At 47.3% G+C, this 18,813-nt stretch overlaps 1 protein-coding gene across 2 annotated transcripts in view; it reads right to left on the bottom strand.

Annotated features, from left to right (window-relative positions):
- UROC1 (urocanate hydratase 1) overlaps positions 1 to 15,441 on the bottom strand; it is a 40,509-nt gene extending 25,068 nt beyond the window's left edge. The window contains exons 1-6 of one of the 2 annotated variants that reach the window (XM_019719522.3): positions 15,245 to 15,441; positions 5,825 to 5,955; positions 4,592 to 4,685; positions 3,645 to 3,704; positions 3,204 to 3,332; positions 3,005 to 3,066 (exon numbers count right to left, since the gene is read on the bottom strand). In XM_019719522.3, the coding sequence (XP_019575081.3) occupies positions 3,005 to 3,066; positions 3,204 to 3,332; positions 3,645 to 3,704; positions 4,592 to 4,685; positions 5,825 to 5,955; positions 15,245 to 15,370 (602 nt within the window). In that variant the 5' untranslated portion in view covers positions 15,371 to 15,441. Of the gene's footprint in view, positions 1 to 3,004; positions 3,067 to 3,203; positions 3,333 to 3,644; positions 3,705 to 4,591; positions 4,686 to 5,824; positions 5,956 to 14,142; positions 14,265 to 15,244 lie in introns of those variants that run through there. The other variant, XM_019719523.3, reaches the window with a different exon arrangement.
- Positions 15,442 to 18,813: the final 3,372 nt, after the last annotated feature.

Genomic DNA, 18,813 nt, shown 5'->3' with positions numbered 1-18,813 from the left:
CATGAAAGTACATTCTGCAGGATTCCATTCATACCGCCTTCAGTGACCTTCATCTGGGGAGTCTACCTGCTGCAAGGAAGGCAGGCAGCTGCAGGAGACAGGGTGGGACTTGGTCGTCAGCAAGAGGTGCTGGCACAGCTACGCACGCTCCAGATTTACACAGTGTGCTGTGTGTAAGTTAGACTTCAACGAGCCCATTTAGAGCACTCTTTTGCATAAGGGGTTATTATTATCAGTATTACTCACATAAATGGCCTCATTCTGTAGTTGTTGTTTCTACAGCTTGTTTTCCCCCTAAACACAAGGCCTGTGAGGTTCTTTCCACATCAGCACTCACAGATTGTGTTCACTCTTTTATGTGGCTCCAGGTATGCACACAATGTTCAGAAGCCACAGAATGTTCTCTCCCTTATTGATCATGGGGATGGCTTCAATTTCGCTACAGGAACAAAACACTGCAGTGACCCACTTCCTATCTGCCTCCCTAGAAACCAGAAAGGGAAGTGCTGGGTCATCTGGTGCAAATATTTAAAATATTAATAAACACCAAAATGCCAAAGTGACTATCACCAGCAATGCATGAGCAAGCCTGTTTCCATCACTTGATAATTAGCAAACATTTGAATTGTTGGCAATGTGATGGGAGAATGACAGCATTGTGTTATTGCCTTAATTTTACTCTTCCCTGAGGACTGCTGAGGTAAGGCGTCTCAAGGGTTTACTGCTACTTGCTTTTCTCCTTTGCAAATTTCAAGTTCATATCTCTTTTCTGTTGAGTTCCTAATCCACCCCAAAACTCCGCCAGCCCCTTTTCTCTTCTAGATCATGGGTAGATCCTGATTTTCACAGATCTGTGTCTAAATACCAAGCCTATCCCATAATTTAGGCAAGGCACTGGACCACTTGGAACCTCTGTTTCCTCTTCCAAAAAATGGGGATGCAGTACCCTTACCTTGAAAGATCACATGCATGTTACACAGTATAAGAGAATATTGCTAATATAATAAACATCCATCCATGGAGACAGGTAAAACCATCAGAAATCCTCCCCCCGCAACTTAGGTCAGATGGGCGTCTAACCCCTGCCATGGGGTGTACTTCCTGGTAGGCCCGCATCCACTCAAGCAGAGTGTCCAAGGTTGTCCTTTGTGCCACATGCTAACAGTGTCACCTTTATCATTTCATTAATTTTCACACAACCCTCAGTAATTAATATCCCCTTTACAGATAGGATCTGAGTTCCAGGGTTATACAGGGACACATAGCAGGGTCGAGAACTGATTTTAAGTCCTTCTGGTTCTATACTTTGTGCTCAACTGATCAGCTGCATGCTGCTTCCAAGATAACACTTGGAAGTAAAAGTGTGGGGTCAAAGTTTACTCCACTTAAAACTTTGACCCCAGTTGCCAGATGTAGCCCTCCTGGCCACCCCCAGCCTGCTGTACTGACGTAGACTCCACCCACAATCTGTGATTGCCTGTTTTCCCACATCCTCCCCAGCACTGGGTGTTATCTGTAGTTTTGTTTTCATCAGCCCAACAGTGAAAAAGGCTTGCTTTCCGTAGTTAGTAATTCTCAGATTCTTGGTGTATTTAAATGTTCCCCTATCTCCACTGGAGATTTGCATCTTTTCTTTAGTTCCATCCTGTATCAATGAAACAGAAGCACAGCAACTTGCTGGAGGTCACAGTTAGGAGACAACAGAGCCAATATGCAGACCCGATCCTTTTGACACCATGGCTGCTTCCACTTGTACAGCAGAGGTCCTTAGGCTTTGTAATAATAATAACGGCAATGGAGACTACTTATAAGCAACAAAAAAAATAACTGGGTTTCTGAGCCTCAGTTTCTTCCTCCACGAAATGGGTTAATAAGAGTACCTATTTCAGAGGATTGTGTAGAGGATTAAACCTATAAATCCTAGAACAACAAATGGGGTGATTATTATGATTGTATTGTAAAATATTAGCCTGAGGCCTGGTTAACTGGCTCCCAATACTACAGACTTGATCACATTTCACATAATTATTATTACTTCCAGAGATCCACAAAGGTGTAGCGTTCTTTATAATCCCAAAGAACTGGAGACAAGCCAAATCAGGAGACAAGTGGGATAAATAAATTATGGTTCAATTGAACACCGCAGGTAAAACAAAACCCATGTTTCCTGAAATGGAACAATCTCCAAGCTATATTGTCAAAGGGGAAAGACAAGAGCAGGGGCATCATAATGGTCTAACTATCTAAATCTGCAGCCACATGCTTAAGAAATGTTTGAAAGAATACAGGGGACACTGTGAACTGGGGAGTCTAGGGCGGGAGAGGAATCTCCATTTCATTGTAGCTCTTTTCATAATGTCTGAGGGAAAAGTTTTCAACCCAGAGCATGCATTAACTTTATAGCAAATGAAATGCTAGTGTTCTGCATCTGTACTGGGTTTGAGCTGCTCAGATGCATGCAACTGCCAGAATTCATCCAATGGTACATGTCAGATGTGTGCGTTTCATTATGTGTAAACTTCTCTTCAAAAGAAAAGAACTATAAACAAATATTGAATTCCAGGCTGTAATATTTGAAGCTTACTTTGAAATGCATCAAAACCCAAATTGGACAGGTGGATGGCAAGAGGGATGGATAGATAGATAGACACAGGATACGGTGAGTTTAGTAATGCGTTAATCACAGAATTTTGTTATTCACTGTTAATTCTTTAAATTTTCTGTATGTTTGAAATTGTTCATAATAAAATGTTGGAAAAAGATATTGATAATTGAATGTGACCCAGCACTTGTATGTTCACTCACTTGTAAGTATATAACAATTGTAGGTATACCCATAAAAACTACTAGAGATATACAAATATGAAACTGTACTACAGTGCTGTGATTTTGAGTGTTTTTCAAAATTGTATTTAATATTGCTACATTGTTTTATAATAAAGCATCACTAAGGTGGAAATATATTATATTTATTGATATGATATAAACTGAAATAGAGACTTACATTGTAACCCCTATGGCAAACAGTTTCTCATACTCTGTTCTGGAAGAGTAGTTGGGAATGACCTGGAAAAGAGGGGCAGGAGTCAAGGTCTGGGGGCAGCACAGCGCCCTTGGAAATGATGGGTAAGCAGGTGTCGGAGGCACCGGACTCTCCCCAATGCCCCTGGGTTGGCCCTGTGCCCAGCTGCCCCAAGACCCACCATCCCATTGGTGATGACCAGCCTTGGGGCCCCAGGGCTGCTTGGGAAGAGGCCCAGGGAGTGTCCACTGTACATGACCAGGGTCTGCTCCTCTGTCATCTGCGACAAGTAGGACATCATCAGCCAAAACTGCAAGGAAGAGCAAACCATGGAAGACTCTGTAAGTGGGGGCCCCACAGCAGGCCCCAAGCCACTAACCAGACTCTGAGAGCTCAGTTACACTGAGCCCCAGTGATCCTGCCCAGTGCCCTGTCCCTCCAGACCTCCATTACACTTTAGTGGCTCCTGGTGCCCTTAGGACCTTTAACATTCCCAAATTGTCTCCAGTGTTGTGATCTCAGGCACCAGGGAGGCATGGGTTTGTAACCTCCTTCCAGGCCAGAGGACATGATGGGGGGAAAGGCCTGGGCATAAGGGGCCAGGTTATAAAGTACAGCATACCTGAGCCCAGTTGCTGAACACCTGCCCATTTCCTCCATAGGTCACGAGCTCCTGGGGAAACTGGAGAAGACATGGTGATGTCTGAGATGGTAGCCTGGGAAAGGAGGGTCCCCACCCATGTGCTGGGCTCAACAGAGCAAGGTGGCCAGTGGCCCATAAAGAAGGAATAGTGGGGGCAAAGGGAGAAGCCAGAAGAGGTGAGACCCAGGGGCAGCTGCCTCTGCAGGAACATTGGCCCATCTGTGACTGAGGTAAGGGACAGAGCTGGGTTTGGGGTCACTTTGGGAACTCAGCCTGGGTCAGTGTCAAGGGTCCATCTGTGATCAGGTTCTGGGGCCAGAGCCAGGGCTGAGGAAGTTCAAATACAATATTTGGAGACTCACTCCACAAAGTCTATGCTTTCTCAAATATCAAATCTGACGTACAGACTGGCTGTCAAGAAGACCCAGGACAGGTACATGTGGCCAGTCCTGCGTCGTCTATATGTGGCTATCGACCACTTGAACCATGGCTTGTCTGACATAATCAAAGTATAAAATATACCCGATTTCAAAGATTTAGTACACAAAAATTGTAAAATATCTCAATGATTTTTTATTGATTATATGTTAAAATGATAATACTTCAGATATAGCGGGATAAACAAAACGCAGTATTAAATCCATTTCTTTTTACTTTTTCATGTGGCTGTTAGGAAATTTAAAATTACACGTTTCCACTGTACCAATGTTGATGTCCTGGTCTTAGTGCTGTGCTTTAGTTACAGAAGAATCAGCCACTGGGGGTGCTGGGTGAAGGGTACGTGTCCTCTCTGCACTATCATTACAACTTCCTGTGAAACTATCATTATCTCTAAATAAAAAGCTTAAACACATTACATGTGCGTCTCATGTTACGTTTCTATGGGACAGGGCCGGCCCCCGTGCCTCGGTTGCCCCGGGAATTACCTGGGCGACGGCAGGGTCCAGGTTGTTCATGATCATGTGCATGATGGCTGCGGCGGCTCTCGTCCGGCAGGGGTACTGCTCGATCGGGTAGGCCCTGCAAGGGGTGTGCCATCCCCAGGCGTGATGATGGGAGGGCACCAGGCGTCCTTCCTGTTAAAGCTCAGGCCCTCCCTGGCCACTGCCCAGCTGTTGGCCACACAGGTGTGAACAGTAATACCCAGCATGCTGCAGAAGTCACCTGGGAGCTCCCAGCAGGAACAAAGGCCAACCTGCTTTGGTGCTCACCTTGTGCTTTGCACCCCTGCCCTTCCAGCAATGGGGAGTTCGGCCTCTACCCTACCTGGGCCACCCTTCCTCCCTTCTCAGCAGGCTCTAATTGGGAGAATGCTGACTTGGATGCAAAGCTGATGTCTCTACTCTGGGTACAGTTTACTCATTCCTTCTTTCCTTCACACCATGAGTGATCCTGGGCACCAATTTCACAGCAGGTGTCAGGCCAGCAGGCTACAACAGGAATGAGGGGACATGGTTCCTGCCTATGGGGAGAATGCCATTCCCTGGGGTGGTCCCAGGGAAGTCTGGGCTTCTGGCATATCCAAGAACAAAGGTGCTCAGTGTGACACCTGGGCAGGGCAGCATCAGCATCTGGGAACTGTGAGGGGCAGATGCTCCTGCCCCACCCCAAAACTGCTGACTGCACAATGTGGGGGGAGGCCCAGCCACCGCGGTTTCTTTCACAAGGCCTCCAGTGAAGCGCACAATTCAGCGTGAGAGCCCAGATAGGAAGCTTGAGCTGTCTGAAGACACTGGTGGAGCCACCCTCTAAAGTCATCCTCACCCTCTAAAGTCATCCTTGCCCTCTAGCAGGATGATAAGCTGTGAGGCTTTTAGAAAGGGATTTTGCATATAATTTGGCTCCAGAATTGCACAGGATTGACTGTCCAGGATGGTGGGCCCGAGGGACCTGTCTGGTAAGGATACCCCATCTTCTGGCCAGACTTGCGGGCGTCAGCTCTATGCTGCTCATCCCACTGCTGACAACACTGCTACTCCTTCTTTCTGTGTGAGGGGCATTGGCTTAGCATGTCATGTCCACAGTCCTCCAAATGTAAAGAACCTCAATTTCCCCCTCCCTGCTGAGTCTCTGGGGTTCCTGACCTCCAGCACGGTCCTTCCTGTGTCCCTCCCTTCCCACTCCGGGTCCCCTCTAAAGCAGCGCCCACCAGCACTCACCTCATTTCAATGCGGGGGCAGAATCGGTACATATAGATGTGCCCGTACAGTCGCAGCTCCTGCGCAAACTCAGGGGCCAGCAGCTCCTGCACGTCCGGGGGGAAGTAGCGCAGGGCATTCCTCAGCGCCAGCTGGGGGAGGCGAGTGGTGAGGGACAGCAAGAGGTGTAGGGCTCCAGGCCAAACATCCTGAGGCTTCCAGGATGGGCCCACCTTCCCTACCTGGATTTGCCCCTGCTCCACTCAGAAACCTATGGCCCAACCCAAAGACTGCCTATTTCTCACCCTAGGCCCATCTACAACATCATCTCCTGCATGAAGCCTTCTAAGCGTTTCTTATCCAACTAGGGAAAGCAGCCCGAATTCCCACGCCACACCCCACAGCAGCCCTATCACTCTTCGTTAGATATCCTTGATGTTCTTGGTCCTGCCTCAGGGCCTTTACACGTATCCTTCCTGCTGCCTAAACCCCTTTGGCCACCCTGCCTTCCCTTGGAGGGCTCCTCCCTTCATTCTGGTCTCAGTCCAGGTGCCCCCTCTTCAGAGGCCTGGCTGTCCTTGCCTTTTTGACTCCCAGCCTCTCTTCCCACCTTTGTTTCCTTCTGGAGCTTTTCAGCGTCAGACACACTGTGATTTGTTTATTTCCTTCCTTCCTTACACTCTGTCTTGTTAAGCTCAAGGAGGGCCAGAGTCTTTGCAGACCCCTTCATAACTCTCTTCCTTCCAACACCCAGACTGGAGCCTGAGGGTGGAGGCAGATGAAGTGGGGGAGGGGCCTAGGGTGATGACCTGGTGTCTGGATGGACATTGAGGCCATTTATTCATTCAGATGACCATGAAAAGCAAACCACTTGGAGGGTGAGGGGAGAGGAGGAACTGAGTATGGTGAATTTATTCACTCATTCATTCAATGAATATCTATTGAGGGGAGAGGTGGTAGGAGGCTCAGAGAAGATAGGTGAGCTTTGGACATTAGAAGGCAGGAGGTGACAGGAAAAGAAGCAAGGCCCTAGGACTGGGTCCTAAGGACACCAGCATTTGAGCAGGGGCAGAAATGTCAGTCAACAAGCCCTGGAGCTGGAAGCCTAGCCAGGAGCATGGGTACCCTGGAGGCTGAGAGCAGAGGCCTCGGAGAGGAAGGACAGCCTGTTCATCGTGTCCAGAGGCCAGACACAGTGGGCTAAGACCTGCCCCTGGGAGGGAACGACGGGTGTCACTGGGGCCTGAGGGGCAGGTGGGGTTGGAAGAGAGAGGAGAGAGACAATTCAGGAAGCAGAAGAGGGCAAGAGCAGGCAAGGGAGAAAAGGTCAGTTCAAGGAATGTCAGAGCCTCGAAAGGGTCTACAGAGCCATTCCCTCACTTAATTTTCACGTAGAATAAAAGCATATAATCTCTTCTCTCTTGGAAAAAAACTGATCAGAACTATGAGTTTCTCCCTTAAAAACAGGAATACACCCCCACAGGAGTCTTTCAAGGCCATCAGGCATAAGAATCACCCAGAGTGTTGGACCCACCCCCAAAGTCTGTTTCCATTCCTGACAAGTTCTGGGGACCCCACTTTGGGAACCACTACAGGACAGCAAAGAGAATGAACAATCCACAACTACATGCAGCAACCAGGATGAATCTCCTGCCCTCATGTTGAGTGAAAGAAGTTGACACGAAAGGGACATACTGCATAAGCCCCAGGACACACAGTTCAAGAGCAAGTGTGGCTAAGGTATGCTGTGAGAAGTTAGGACAGTAGTTATCCATTGAGGTTGCGGCCTGTTCCCTCGGGGGTTTGGGCTGCTTTTTGTGCATGTTACACCTTGGTACAAAGGTTGGTTTGCTTTGTTTTGTTTTGTTTTTAAACTGGTGTATAGCTTCTAATGAGAGCTTGCCAAGAGAAAAGGAACATAAAGAAGTTTCAAAAGCAATATATGTTACACACACACACACACACACACACACACACACATCACATCACACACGACTACTACTACTCTGAGGGTCCTAATATATTCTATCCTATTCTAACTTCTTTTATTTCATTTTCTAAAGAATATTGGTTGCAATGCCCTAAACTAATTTCGCAACCTGCTAGGAGGTGGCAGCTGCAGTCCGAAACCACTGTATTCACTGTTCTCGCAGAAATTCAGGCTTCATTACTCAGGCTCAACTTGGTATTTTACCAAGGTGCTAGATGAAGAAGGTGGGTTAAATATGTTTGCAACATTGTTCAGATAATCACGTAAGTCAAAAACATAACAAAGCTTACTGTCAAATTAATGACTTTAAAATTATGTCAGTAAATAGAAACGACTCAGCCATTCTATGAAATGTATTTAAAGGTTGTACGAAATTCAATCTGTTTTAAAATGAAGTGTTTATGCATGTGTCCCATAAATGGGATTCTGGCAATTTCAGAATCCTAAACGCAGCACAGAAGCTGTTTATCTATTTTTCCTTTGTATAAAGTTTCAATTTTATCACCATTGAATTTTTCTTTATCCCTGAAATTCAGTAATTTAGCTTAGATATATCTTTTGTTTTTTAATTAGAATTTATTGGGGTGACAATTGTTAGTAAAGTTACATGGATTTCAGGTGTACAATTCTGTATTACATCATCTATATCTCACATTACGTGTTCACCACTCAGAGTCAGTTCTCCTTTCATTACCATATATTTTACCCCGTTTACCTTCTTTTAGAGCCCCCCTACCCCTTTACCCTCTGCTAACCATTATTATCTATGTCTAAGAGTTTTGTTTCTTCATTTGTCTTGTTCTTTTGTTGTTTTCAGTTTTATATACCACATATCAGTGAAATCATATGGTTCTTTGCTTTTTCTGTCTGACTTATTTCGCTTAGCATTGTAATCCCAAGATCCATCCATGTTGTCACAAATGGTACTATTTCATCTTATGCCTGAAGAGTATTCCATTGTGTATATATACCACAACTTCTTTATCCATTCATCTATCGAAGGACACTTTGGTTGTTTCCATGTCTTGGCCACCGTAAATAAAGCTTCAAAGAACATTGGAGCATATATGTCTTTATGGATAAATGTTTTCAGATTTTGGGGGTAGATACCCAGGAGAGGGATTGCTGGGTCATATGGTAATTCTATTCTTAATTTTTTGAGGAACCTCCACACTGCCTTCCATAACGGCTGCACCAGTCTGCATTCCAACCAACAGTGTATGAGGGTTCCTTTTTCTCTGCAGCTTCTCCAACACTTGCTACTATTTGTCTTAGCTTAGATATATCTTATTGTCAACTATTCTACATCAAGTTTCTTTTTTTCCTTTCGAGGATAAATTATGTCTTTCTATCTGCAAATTCATTTGTGTAACTAGTTCAGGAAAGTTTTCTTCTATATTTGTTCAATAACTTTATCCCCTATGTCTAGAGTTACATAATAGGCATGCAATAATTATTTCTTGAATGAAAAATTTTAAAAGAAGCAGCTCTGTTTGCTGGTGGTGGGGCAGTTCTCGGTATTGAGATGAGAAAATGGTGCTCAGACAGGTTGTGTGAGTTGCCCAAGGTCCTGCAGCAGTCCTGGGGCAGGCCTGGGGGAAGGCCCAAGTGCCCCTGGCAACCTCAGCTTGGGAGGAGGCTCAGCAAGGACAAGCTGAGTAGAATGATGGGGTCAGCCACTTCCTGCTGAGGACAGAACAGCAGGCACAACCGAGTGTGCCCCTGGCTCTGCCACATACTAGCTGTGTGAGCCTCATTTTCCTCCTCTCTCAGAATGGCTGAGCCGTGTAGTTGGAAGGATTAGATGACATAATGTGCACTGCCCGACTCACAGTGCCAGGCCTCTACCCAACTATTCTTTAAAGACCCCAAACCAGAACTTGGCGAGTATTTTTTGCTTCCTGCCCCTCTCCAGCTTTTCATTTTCCTTGTTTGCCAGTCTTCAGTTTGACATCAAATGCCACAGCACCCATAGGGAGAGCCAGCTGGAGCCCTGCTTGGGAATTCACGCTGTGAGTGATCAGCTGGCATACTGTGTTTCCCTGAAAATAAGACCTAGCCAAACAATCAGCTCTAATGCGTCTTTTGGGGGGAAAAGTAATATAAGACCCGGTCTATGGTATAGTAAAATAAGACCAGGTCTTATAATAATTTCTGCTCCAAAAGACACATTAGAACTGATGGTCTGGCTGGGTCTTATTTTCGGGGAAACAGAGTAATCACACAATGCTACCACAAGCTCTCCATACTCAGTCTATACCAGAGGGTGGGCTACGCAGCATATAGAGTGTCAGAGATGGGTTTCCTCTGGTGAGATTGTGGCCTATTAACTACATAATTTGTGGGATAAGTGGGTTCTTACTGGTGAAATCAGATGTATTCAAGACACATATATTGGACAGAATATTTTAGAGACCACTGCACTCTCACCCCTACCCACCCCCACATTGCCTGACAAGCTCAGTGGCCTGTTCCTTTAGGGCCAGAGGATTAATTTTTAAAAGGTTCTATGTTCAGCCACTGGATTGGAGGATTCCGGGCACCTGATAGTGTGGTAGGCACAATAATGCAGCCCACAGATGTCCACATCCTAATCCCTGGAACCTGTGAATATACTACCTTACATGACAAACGAGACTTTGCAGATCATATTAAATTAAGGCATTTGAGATGGGAAAGCATCCTGCATTATCCAGGTGGGCACAATATAATCACAAGAGTCCTTATAAGAGGGAAGCAGAGGCTCAGAGTCAGAAAGACAGATTTGAATTTGCTGTGCTGCTGGCTGTGAAGATGGAGGAAGAGGCCACAAGCCAAGAAATGCACAAGTCCAGATGTTCTGGACACTCTAGAATCTGGAAAAGGCAAGAAAATGGATTCTCCCCGAGAGCCTCCAGAAGGAACGCAGCAGTCCTGCTGCATTTTTTTTTTAACTTTACATTTTACAATATATTTAATGCTACTGAAAGTATATTATGTGAACATAATCCAGGACAATCTGATATGTCATATTTGTGCCCCCAAAATGAGTCAAGACACTCAATAAGAAAGCAAAAGCACAAGAATGATTTCAACATTAGTGCACTAATATTTCTTGCTTTTAGCCTACTGGAATCCATTTCAGATTTTCAACATCTAGAATTATAAGACAATAGATCTGTGCGGTCTCAGGCCACTTTGTGGTGATTGGTTACAGCAGCTCTAGGAAATCTAAGAAGATAGTGAGAGAATCCTGTCTTGGAAGTAATGTTACTTCTACCAAGACCAAACCTTTCCTGGGTGGTGGCTGATCACCTACAAGGATACCAGCCTGCAACTTTGTTTACCTCCCAGGACAGGGAGGGGTGCGTGTGTGTGTGTGTGTGTGTGTGTGTGTGTGTGTGTGTGTGAATTTGGCCTATGCCTTACTTTTCGTCCTAACCTGGCAGTGAACCTGAAGGGCAAACATCACCCACCTGAACATTTTTGACAGTCACTATTTCTACCACATGATGGCCATGATCCAACTGGTTTGGCCTTGTTTAAATCACCCCCATCCCCGAACCCCATTAGCACAGCTCCATTAGGACCCTCAACCAGCCCTGGCCTGACTTTCTGGGTCCAAACTGGCTCAGGCTTTTCTAGCCAGGGATGGGGAGCCTCTCTAGACGCTGCTGCTTCAGCACTCCTGCTCTCCAAGTCTTGGGGTGCACCAGAGCGTCTGCTACATGGCATATGCATGCACCCCTTCCCTGAGCTTCCAATTCCCTCTCTGTAAAATGAGTGCAATGACACTTCATAGGGCTGTCTTGGAACTAACTGAACTGACATGCCTACAACAGTGTCTGGCACACATACATGCCGCATGAGTGCTAGCTATCAAAATGATCATCTCCCACACTCACAGACCTCCATGCTGCCAATTGTGTACTCCAACGGGGCCTCCATCCACCCAACCCCCTTTAGGAACTGTAGAAACTTCTATACTCTCTGGGGTGTATTGCTAAGCAGCAGTCCATGTCCTCACCCAGAAACCTTCATGGGTTCCCCATTACTTATCTGATAAACTCCACACTGTTCTTGGCATGCAGGGTCCTCTATTACCACACTGGACCTGGCTCTCCAAGGTCAGCACCCAGCTCAGGCTTATACACCCAATATACTCTGGACAGTCCCATCTCGGCATCTTCAGCTACTACCTCTCTTTGTCTCTAAATGGTCTTCTCATATTTTCCAGACTAAGAACCTTGCCCATGTTGCCAAGACCACCTCCTCCAGGAAGACCTACTAGGTTTCTCCTGCCTTCTAAACTCTTGTAGGATGTTGGTTTGGGCACTTAGCCTATACTCTTATATAGTCATTCAACAAACAACTGCTGGTGTCACTGAAGATCCAGAAATGAGCCCAACAGAGCCCTATACTCAAGAAACTCAGGACAGTTTGTTAGTAGTGATAGGAACCCAGACACATGTGAGAGGTTTCAGATCTGGTGTATCTGATGCTCAGCACAGGCCCTTTGAGGTGGGGCAGAACTTGGGGAAAAGGTCAGTAAGAGAAAATTCATATGACGGAGGGGGGAATGTTAAAGACATTTCTAATAGGGGAACTGGTCATAGTATATGACTAAATATTCCTCTGCACTGTAGAAGTCGTCCTGTGCTCATGTTGAGTATACACTGGCTAAAATGTTATACACAGTACATACTCTATATTTAAACAGAGAAATCTACTTTAAGAAAAGCAAAGAGTGAAGCACATTTTAGGTTATAGAAATGAAATATTATAAAAGTTAAAAGAATGGGAGCAACTTTAAATACACCAATAATGAACATTCTCAAAAAAAAGAGAAAAAACTAACAAAGGAGCATTTGAGATCTTGCTTCCCCACATATCATCAGTTTGGCTCAAACAAACTCTTATAAAAATTTAAAAACAACAACGACAACAACCTAGGGCGGCTGGATGGCTCAGTTGGTTAGAACGCAAGCTCTCAACAACAAGGTTGCCGGTTCAATTCCCTCCATGGGATGGTGGGCTAAAGATTGAAAATGGCAACTGGACTTGGAGCTGAGCTGTGCCCTCCACAACTAGATTGAAGGACAACGACTTGGAGCTGATGGGCCCTGGAGAAACACACTGTTCCCTAATATTCCCCCCAAAATTTTTTTAAAAACCCTGAAAAACCTAAAATGTATAGAATGCTTCCACTTATATTTTTAAGAAGGACACACGCACAACTTGCACATGCATAAAATGTGTCTGGAAGGATACACCAAAAAAAAAAAAAAGTGACTCGGGGAGGTGGAGTGGGGAACTTACAGTTTTATAATATTTAACTTGCTTATCTCCTAAAATTACATTTCAAAGTTTATGTCAAAAGCCAAAGAAACACATTTGAATATAAAAAATGAGCAAAGTAAAGTATAAATTGAGCTGCTGCTAACGCTTTCACTGGGTTTGGGAACTGTCTAGGAACCTTGTCTCTCCTCCACAGGAGAAAGTGTTCTCACACAGCACACTTCTGTGACCAGATGTGTGGGTTTTTCCTACACTGACCAAGTCTCTGGCATTAGCTGGGTGTCTTACAATTCAACTCAACTCTGACATTATCTATCTGGAGTCCGCACAGATCCCACAGGTTAAGGGCTCAGTCCCACAAGACTGCCCCCTCCTTCAGATGCCAATCGAAACTCCAGGTTGTCACCTGTACTTTTGACCAACCACTATCAATCGGGGTTCCCATAACCCCCTCCAAGGGTTTGATAATTTACTAGAACTCAGGGAAACATTATGTTTACTGGCTTATTATATAATAAGCGGTATGATATAGGATACAGATGAACAAACAGACTAAAAGATACACAGGATGAGGTCTGGGAAAGGGGTGCTTCCATGCTCTCTCTGAGCTTGCCACCCTGCACCCAAGCACCTCCATGCGTTCAGCAACCTGGAAGCTCTCTATACCCACCTCTAGTTAGGGATTTTTATGGGGACTTCAGCATGCAGGTACAATTAATTATTAATTCATTATCCAGCCCCTCTATTCTTTCTGGAGTGTTCAGGGTGGGGCTGAAAGTTTCAAGCTTACATATATTTATATTTATACACATATATTTCTTATTATTTCGCAGGTACCAGCTGAAGGCCGGCTAACTCTGGCACCCAGACAGGAGATTTAGCCCTTTCAACAACTCAAACTCCCCAGACCAACAAGTCACCCCTATTCCAAGGGCTTTGTGCCCTTCAAGCAAACTTATGACAAACACAGGCAAAGCTGAGGTGGCCTCTTTTCCTCAGCTCCCAAGTGCCCTCATCTCAGCACAAGACACAGTGGAAGCCAATTACCAGCACATAACCATAAGGGTGTCACCTGAGATGACATGGTGCATGTGGCAGGGTCCTTCAAGCTCTCTTGTCAAAGGTCAAGGCATTGGCGCCCAGCAGGGGAGGTGACCCAGGGGGAGAAAACAAGAACCTCTGCTTTGACGTAGCTGAGCGAGGCCACATAAGCTGAACAAAGGGCAGCAGAGAGTCCTGCCCCCACCCTCCCCCCATGCCTACTCCTCCTAGTCCCACCCCCAGCACTCAGCCCCCACCATTCCCCTGTGCCCCCCAGCACCCTGTTCTCCCTTTGTGGGAAGCACTTGGTGGAAAGTGTAGGGGCAGCCCCACAAAGGGGAGCAGTCTTTATCCAAAGTGGGGTGGCTGGGTTCCTCTCTTGACCTTTGTGCTTATTGGTATTTTCTACTTGCCCCACACTGTTCCTGAAATTATTGAGCAATTTTGAGCAAAGAAAAAGCAGGAGAAAACTATTTATATAACCGTGTACTTTATTTTATCTGGTCTCCTCCACTACCCTGTGATGTACTTATTTTCGTCTCCCACTTACAGAGGATATAAGCAGAGTTCCCAAACAGCTACTTGCCTGAAGTGCTGTCAGTGATCAAGAGGGGCTGCCTGGTCTCTTAGCCAGCTCTCACCAGCACGCCCCCACCCCCTGCCTTCACGAGGGCTCTAGCCAGCTGCAAACTCACTGGAAGATTTGGGGGGAGAGAGTGCTCCCATAAACTAAAACAAAGAGCTAATCTACTACAAGGTAGAACTTCAAAGCCATGTGAGAGCCTGGGCCAAGAAGGTACATATATTGCTGCTGTACATTTGGGGCACTTCATGCTAGTCCCAATCCTCCTAGGACTGGAGGCAACCACAGCACCACCACTTACTGGCTGGGTGACCTTGAGCCTCAGGGTCCTCATCTGTATACAGGGACCATAATCCCACACCCAAGGGTGGCCATTGGGGAGAAAATGAGGGATATGGGGTGTGATGGAATCTGGGTTTCCAGATCTCCTGCCACCCCTAATGGGTGCTCCTGAGACCCCCAGCCTCAGCTCAGCAAGAAATAGGGGTTACCCACCTGGGACCATACAGAGGGCAAAGGGTCCCAGCAGGAATGGGGCCCAAATTCTTACCTGCTCCTCTGCAGGGCTGAGGCCTGGGGTCCTGACTGGAGCATGGGGCACCCCAGCCCAGCGTCCTTGGTTCTCCGGGAGGGGTCTCAGGGGCAGGCCAGAGCACAGTGCCTGGAGAGTAGACATGTCTGGCTGAGACTGAGGCAGAGGCCAGCTCTGTGGAGAGGCCAGGGAGTAACTGGGCAGTCAAGGTCTCACTGGGAGGGAAACTCCAGCCCCAGGGCCACCTCCTCCAGCCCTTCATTGGGTCCAGGGCCTGCAGAAGGAGCCATGTGTAGGTCATAGGGTCACTGGCCCCTAGGATGGCTGCCTGCACTGTTGACTTGGGGGGGCAGTGTTCTGGGGAGAGTCAGACTTCATACAGGGGAGACAGCTAGGTGGGGGTTCATTATCCCATTAGTGGGACTTGAGGCGTTGTGATTTTAGGGTATGACTTTAGGAAGCTGGTAGGGCTGTATTGTGGGGGTTTGCTCTGGCAGTCTTATGGGGGATTCACACCAGGGAGGCGATACTGGGGTTTATGTCTCAATGATGGGGAGCCCTATGACTGTGAACCTGGCACAGAGTGAGGGATATGAGCAGAAAGCAGCCAGTGCCCCTTGTACCCCTCTCCCTGCCACGTGTGTGTGTGTGTGTGTGTGTGTGTGTGTGTGAAACACAGCAGGAACCCACCCAGCAGCAAGTGTACCCTCTTCAGCTCCCACTGCGGTGCACACTGTTTTACCCCTTCCCAGAAATCCATGTGATGGGCCTGCCTAGAGATGGTCCTTATCCCCAGTTCCATTAATGACTCTGAGAGAAAGTGCTCCTCGTTAGCCCTGAGCTATGGATGAGGAAACTGAGGCCCTGGTCTCACTCACACAGCAGGAAGTGACTGCAGTCGCAGTTCAATCCCAGTGGTCCTGGAAAAGCAGCACACCTGGGTGTGAACACAGCTCAGCTCCTGACCAGCCCTGTGACCTTGGGCCCTATCCCAATCTACACAAGTGTGTGGTAATTAACCACTCAGGCTGCAGGAGGCACAAATCAGTTATGTAAGCACCTAGCACCCCGCCTACACCAGAAAGGTGAAAAAAACAGCTAACACCTTCCAAGTGCTCACTCTTCTGAGCACACCACGTGAACCAGCTCACTTCATCCTCTCTTGCCTGTGGGCTTCACTGTCCCATTTTATGGATGACCAGACTGCATCTACGCCGATGTCCTGGTTGTGATATTGCATGATAGTCTGCAGGAGGTTCTCACTGTGTATTATTTTACACAATTGCATGTGAATCTGTAAGTATTCCAAAATAAATAGTTTAATTTTTCAAAAATTGTACAAGCTATTTGTAAGCATGATGATCTCACAGATGTTAAATATAGCAGACTGGTAGGTTCAAACCCTAGCTATACCACTCACGAGCTTGTGTGTCCTTGGGTAAGTTACTTAGCTTCTCTGGGCCTCGGATTCCTCATCTGTAAAAAAGCAATAACAGTACTTACCTCATGGGATATATCTGAGGATTAAATAATACATGGGAAGATCTTAACACAGTGCCCGGCACAGAATAAGTACCAGATAAGAATAAGATATTGTCATTTTTCTAATTGCTGCTGCTATCAAAAAACCAAGGAACTGGGTTGTCGTGCGGGAGACCCTGCTCACTGTGCCATTTGTCGTGCGGGGCGGCCTGCGGGGTCTCTGGTCCCGCTCCACACATAAGAACGCAGGATATGGTGAGGCCAAAGAGGAACACCCACAGAGCCATAGGTAAGGGAGTCATACCACTATGGTCTCACTGGAGGCTGGGCCCACCGGACGCGCGACCTGCCGCCCGCCTTTCCGCCAACAGACTGACGACTTTCCTCTACTCTCCTCGACTCTGTTCCTCTGCTCTCTTCCACTCTCCTCGGCTCTCCTCGGCTCCTTGGCAATCCTCGGCTCTCCTCGGCAATCCTCAGCTCTCCTCGGCTCTCCTCCGTAGCCGCACCAGTTATACTAGTGGCCAATCGGCTAACTGGCCACAGCCGACGGCCAATCAGCCACAGTTGATGGCCATCCACTACCCGATCCAGCACCTTTCCACGTGAGGCCGAGAGCCTGTAAACTACTTTCTGGGGCTCTGTCCCCACACTCCACCCCTACAGGGTCTCACTTCACAATCTACGCGACAAGCATCTTCCACGAGGGTCCCTGTCCGTACTAGCCTACTGACACCTACGGACAAAAAGAAACGGTAGTCTTAGGAACCAACAATGGTAAATCCCTTCCATCTGGGAGGATAAATGCTAGCTTTTTGTCCTGGGAAAGGAGGGTCGCTGCCACTGGCACCTTTCCTGGTTTGTGGTACGAGACCTTTATGGCAGTGCTTGGGGTCCCTTGCATAGTTTCAACATGTAACAGAACAGGGGACCCCATAGTAGGCCATAGTGAGAGCACGTAGGTTCCTCGCAAAATCATCCCAGTATCGGGACCTCTGTATACTACAGTCACTTGCGGTGGCCACTCAGCCACCACCCCTGGCGTCACTTGCAAATCATGAGTCAAACAGGCCCCCCATGGGGCTATCAGACCCAACCACTGACAGTGGGGGCTTTTGACCTGCCAGGGCCAAGTCCATTGCTGCCGTTCCCCTGCTTTCAAGCATGTGGGTGCTGGCAGCAAAATGTTCCCATTTCTGCCGTAGCCTGGCTTAAATCATGAATTGAAAGCACTGCAGCATGCAAGGGTGGCATCACCTTATTTAACTCCCTGTAGTCCACAGTCATTCGCCAGGTCCCATCTGGCTTCTTGACAGGCCATACCGGGGAGTTAAAGGGACTGTGCGTTGGCCTCACAATATGTGCCTTCTCCAATTCCAATATTGTATGATCAATCTCCTCCTGCCCTCCTGGTAGGCAGTACTGTCGCACTGTAACCGCGCGCCAGGGCTGTGGCAACACTTGAGGAGGGTGGTGAGCATACCCGCATGTCACCGCTTTCACCACCCGGATCCAGAGACGGAACTCTCCTACCGACGTCTGTAAGCTGAGGCCATGTAGCACGTCCACCCCTAGAATATACTCCGGAACGGGGGAGACATAAACCTTGTAGGTACGAGGAGGAAGGCTTCCTATACCCAGTGGTAAGGAAACGGCTTTCACAGTCAAAGTTTTCCCCCCGTAGCCATCAATGAAGATTGCTGGTCCAGGGAACAGTTCTGGGTTCCCATAAACGAGACTGCAGTCGGTGCCAGTATCAACTAGAGCCAAAAACCTCTGTACATTTGAAGGGGACCAATGTATGGACAGTTCCACGTGGGGCCTCCGGTCCCTGCTCGTCCCCTCTGACCGGGTACCTTGGCCCCACCCCTAATCAAGCTGAAAGGGGTCCGCCTCAAGCAGCTGCATGAAGTCCTGGAGGGACACGGGTCGCGCTTTGCCAGACTCCTCCTTTATGCTTCTCCGGAATTGTTGTTCCGGACGCAACTGTTTCCAAAGTTCCAGCAGGAGTGCATTGGGTTGTCGGTCTATTTTCTTCCTATCGACCCCTGCTGCCACGAGATCACGCCACATCTGTGTGCGTGTTACTCTCTGAGGCCCGCGAC

Source organism: Rhinolophus sinicus, chromosome 4 (assembly GCF_057876585.1).
Source record: "Rhinolophus sinicus isolate RSI-liver-muscle chromosome 4, RSI-T2T, whole genome shotgun sequence".
In the NCBI taxonomy this organism is placed as follows: domain Eukaryota; kingdom Metazoa; phylum Chordata; class Mammalia; order Chiroptera; family Rhinolophidae; genus Rhinolophus; species Rhinolophus sinicus.
Note: the sequence above shows the minus strand (reverse complement) of the source record. Positions and strands in the feature narration are given on the sequence as shown.